Source organism: Myotis lucifugus, unplaced genomic scaffold (genome assembly GCF_000147115.1).
Source record: "Myotis lucifugus unplaced genomic scaffold, Myoluc2.0 scaffold_2011, whole genome shotgun sequence".
Taxonomy (NCBI): Eukaryota; Metazoa; Chordata; class Mammalia; order Chiroptera; family Vespertilionidae; genus Myotis; species Myotis lucifugus.
Genome location: NW_005873059.1, coordinates 16,403 through 19,460, shown reverse-complemented (window position 1 = coordinate 19,460; position 3,058 = coordinate 16,403). Strand labels below are relative to the sequence as shown.

Here is a 3,058-nt window from a genome sequence, read left to right as displayed (position 1 = left end):
CCTGGACATGAGAACAGCTGATGGACGGCCCTGGCAGACAGCTGCCCCACCCCCACCTGGTCTCCAGGACCTGGGATCGGAAGCCTGGGGTCTGGGCTTGACCACGCAGGGCGGGCACTGAGCTGGTCCAGTCCCTGGTCTGTCTGGTGGGCCCATATGGACAAAAGACGAGGTCCCCCAACCTCAGCCACCTCATAACCCTTTTGGCCTGAACAGACCAGGTGTTCCTGGCAACTCCCACCCAGTGTTCGGGGCCTTGCGGAAGCTAAGAGGTGGCCTAATGCAACTCTTTCCTGTGACAGACGTGGTGGAACCAGACACGGTCACCCAGCAAGGGGTGGTTATGCCGTGGCTGTCCCCACGTACTACCCAGTCTGCAGGGCCCACCCACACTCGTCAGACAGAAACATATACTGACCAGTCCTGCCCTCGGCCGCTTGCTGTCTGGCCCCACTCTCCCCATTGTACAGATAGGGAAACTGAGGCTCAGAGGAATGACATGCCTGGTTCAAGGTCACTCAGGGCCTCCAATGGGTGAGCCATGACCCAGCCTCAGGGCACAGATTTTTTTTTTTGAACAAGAAACAGACTTCATTGGTGATGAATCAATAAGAAAACCATCAGGTGGAGGTCTCAGGGTCAAGGGCTAACTGTATGCTGGGGTCCCCACACCACATGGGAGGGTCCCCGGCACAGGTCTGGGCAGCAAGGAGGAAAATGCAGTTACTGAAAGCTCTCCGTCGACTTCTCACCTGCTCCCATCCTGCCCTGCGGATCCGAGGTTCGAAAAGGCCAGAACAAGCATCGACAGGGTCCGTGAGGGGCGGCCAGGGCCCAGCCAGGCCGAGGGGCGGCTGTGGCGCCTGGTACCCCCATACCTTGACAGGAATGCACACACATGCAGCGTTCTCACACATGCAGCGTTCTCACACATGCAGGTCTGCACATGGCCACACGCTTACTGGCCATGGTCAGCTTCACCTCCGTGGCCACCACCCGGCCTCTCGGCCGGAAGGACGAGGCTTTCTGCCCGTTTCGGGAGGTTTAGGAGGCTGCTGACCCTCACCCCTCAGCCTCCCGGGGTGGGAGCGGGGAAGGAGGGCCTCTTTCCTCAAAAACAGCCTTTTTCAATTGGTGCACCGTGTGCTGAAGGAAGTTTAAAACATGCAATACCTGCCCTGGCCAGTTTGGCTCAGTGGATAGAGCGTCGGCCTGCAGACCAAAGGTCCCGGGTTCGATTCCGGTCATGGTTGCAGGCTCCTCCCCGGCCCGGGCCCTGGTTGGGGCGCGTGCAGGAGGCAACCAATCGATGTGTTTCTCTCACATCCATGTTTCTCTCTGTCTTTCCCTCTCTTTTCCACTCTCTCTAAAAATCAATGGAAAAATATCCTCGGGTGAGGATTAAATAATAATAATAATAATGATAATAAAACATGCAATACCTGACTATTTAGTCAGGGGCACTGACCTCTTTGCCTTCGATTGTCAACGTTTTAAAAAATGACAATAGCTGTATGTTTGTGTGTGTGTGTTTGGTCAGAGGGGAAACACTATAATCTTTGGTGTGTCGCAGAATTGTGTTAGCTCGCGTGCTATGTGACGAGAAAGGCTGCGAATCGCTGCTCTAGAGTCCCGAAAAGGCTGGGCAACCCGTGGCGGAAGGCGGTGGGCAGGGAGCAGGGGGCCTGGCAACAGGGAGCCTGGCCCTCCTGCGACCGGACACACTCTCTCTTGCTGCCTAAAGTTCTGACAGTTAGGAACTCATCCCCTGGAATCTTGGTTCATCCCCGGGAATCTAGGGCCTCAGAAGGCCAAGGACAGAACAGCATGGCCCCGCTCCGATGCCCCGACGGGGGACTTCGGGAACAGGCGTGAGGAGTCCTAGTTGGCTGCTCTGCCCCTGGGCTCCAGCCAGATGGTCCCCCTGGACCAGGCCACACCCCTCCACGGCCCAGGCAAGTCTAGACATGGGCTGGGAAGGGGAAGTCGGGGTCCCCGGGAGCCAGCCTGTTCCCGGGTGACTGTGCTTCCCAAGGAGGCCCACCCAGCCTGGCTGGCAGAGTTCTCCCACGGCAGCTGCCAGCCTCGGAGAGGTGAGTCACTGACCCTCTGACATTCACCGCAGCTCTTGGGCAAGCACATACCTTTGGGCCCAGCCCGGCCTTTGCTGCCCAGCCCCCAGCCTCTGATGGTACATCCTCGCCCAGCCCCCAGGGTCTTGGCCTTACCCTTGGCACCCAGCATGAGGGACCTGGTGGTGGTGGTGGGGACCCAGAAGTGAGAGGAGGAACCTCAGAGTAGGGGGGGGAGGGGGAGGGGGAGGGCTCTTCTATGGGGCTCTTTCGGTCATGACACACCCACCTCTGAGAGCCCCCACTCCAGCCCAGCCCCGGCCCATGGCCCGAGGTGCGGTCCCCCAAGCGGGGACGTGGCCCCCTTCCTCTACAGGAGGCCCTCGCCAGCCCATCCCAAGTCAGGGTCCCCGGCCAGGAGGTCAAAGGTCAGCTAGGGAAGGGCGCTAAGACCCCCGCAGGCAGGCGAAGCGGGGCACCATGCCCAGGATCCGCCCGAGCGCGCCGGGCTCCACCCCGCGCCGGCCGGCTCCCTTACCGTGGCGTCCTCCGCGCCGTGGTGGCCGATGAGGCGGCTGCCCCCCGGGTGCCGCTGCGCCCAGCGGCTGATGTCGTAGACGCGGCGCTCGATGACCAGCCACTTGTCGCCCGGCAGGTTGTGCGGGCGGATCTGTTCCCAGCGAAAGGTGGGCAGCGGCGCCCCACGCTGCGCGGGCCCGTCGCGCGCCCCCGGCCCCCCGCCAGGCTCCCCGACGCTGCCCATGGCTGCGCGCAAAGGTCCGGGGACACTGGGGTCCTCCCGAGGTCCCCGCGAGACACCCAGGCGAGCGAGGGGGCCTTCCCCGGGCTCCCGCCGTCGCCACCGGTCCCCCCGTGGCCGCGCCCGGCGAGGCAACCACCGTAGGAGCGCGCGCCCGGCTCTGCCCTCCGAGCGGAACTTTCCTCCCTTATAACCGCGCCGCCCGCGCCGGCCGCCCGCCCGCCCC

General features: G+C 62.5%; 1 protein-coding gene across 1 annotated transcript in view; it reads right to left on the bottom strand.

The window, feature by feature from the left end:
• The window catches only part of FADS3 (fatty acid desaturase 3), a 16,393-nt gene extending 13,394 nt beyond the window's left edge, over window positions 1-2,999 (bottom strand). Inside the window, 1 exon segment of the mRNA XM_006108275.3 lies at window positions 2,611-2,999. Coding sequence (XP_006108337.1) covers window positions 2,611-2,835 — 225 coding nt within the window. The 5' untranslated portion in view covers window positions 2,836-2,999.
• Between the last annotated feature and the right edge of the window lie 59 nt (window positions 3,000-3,058).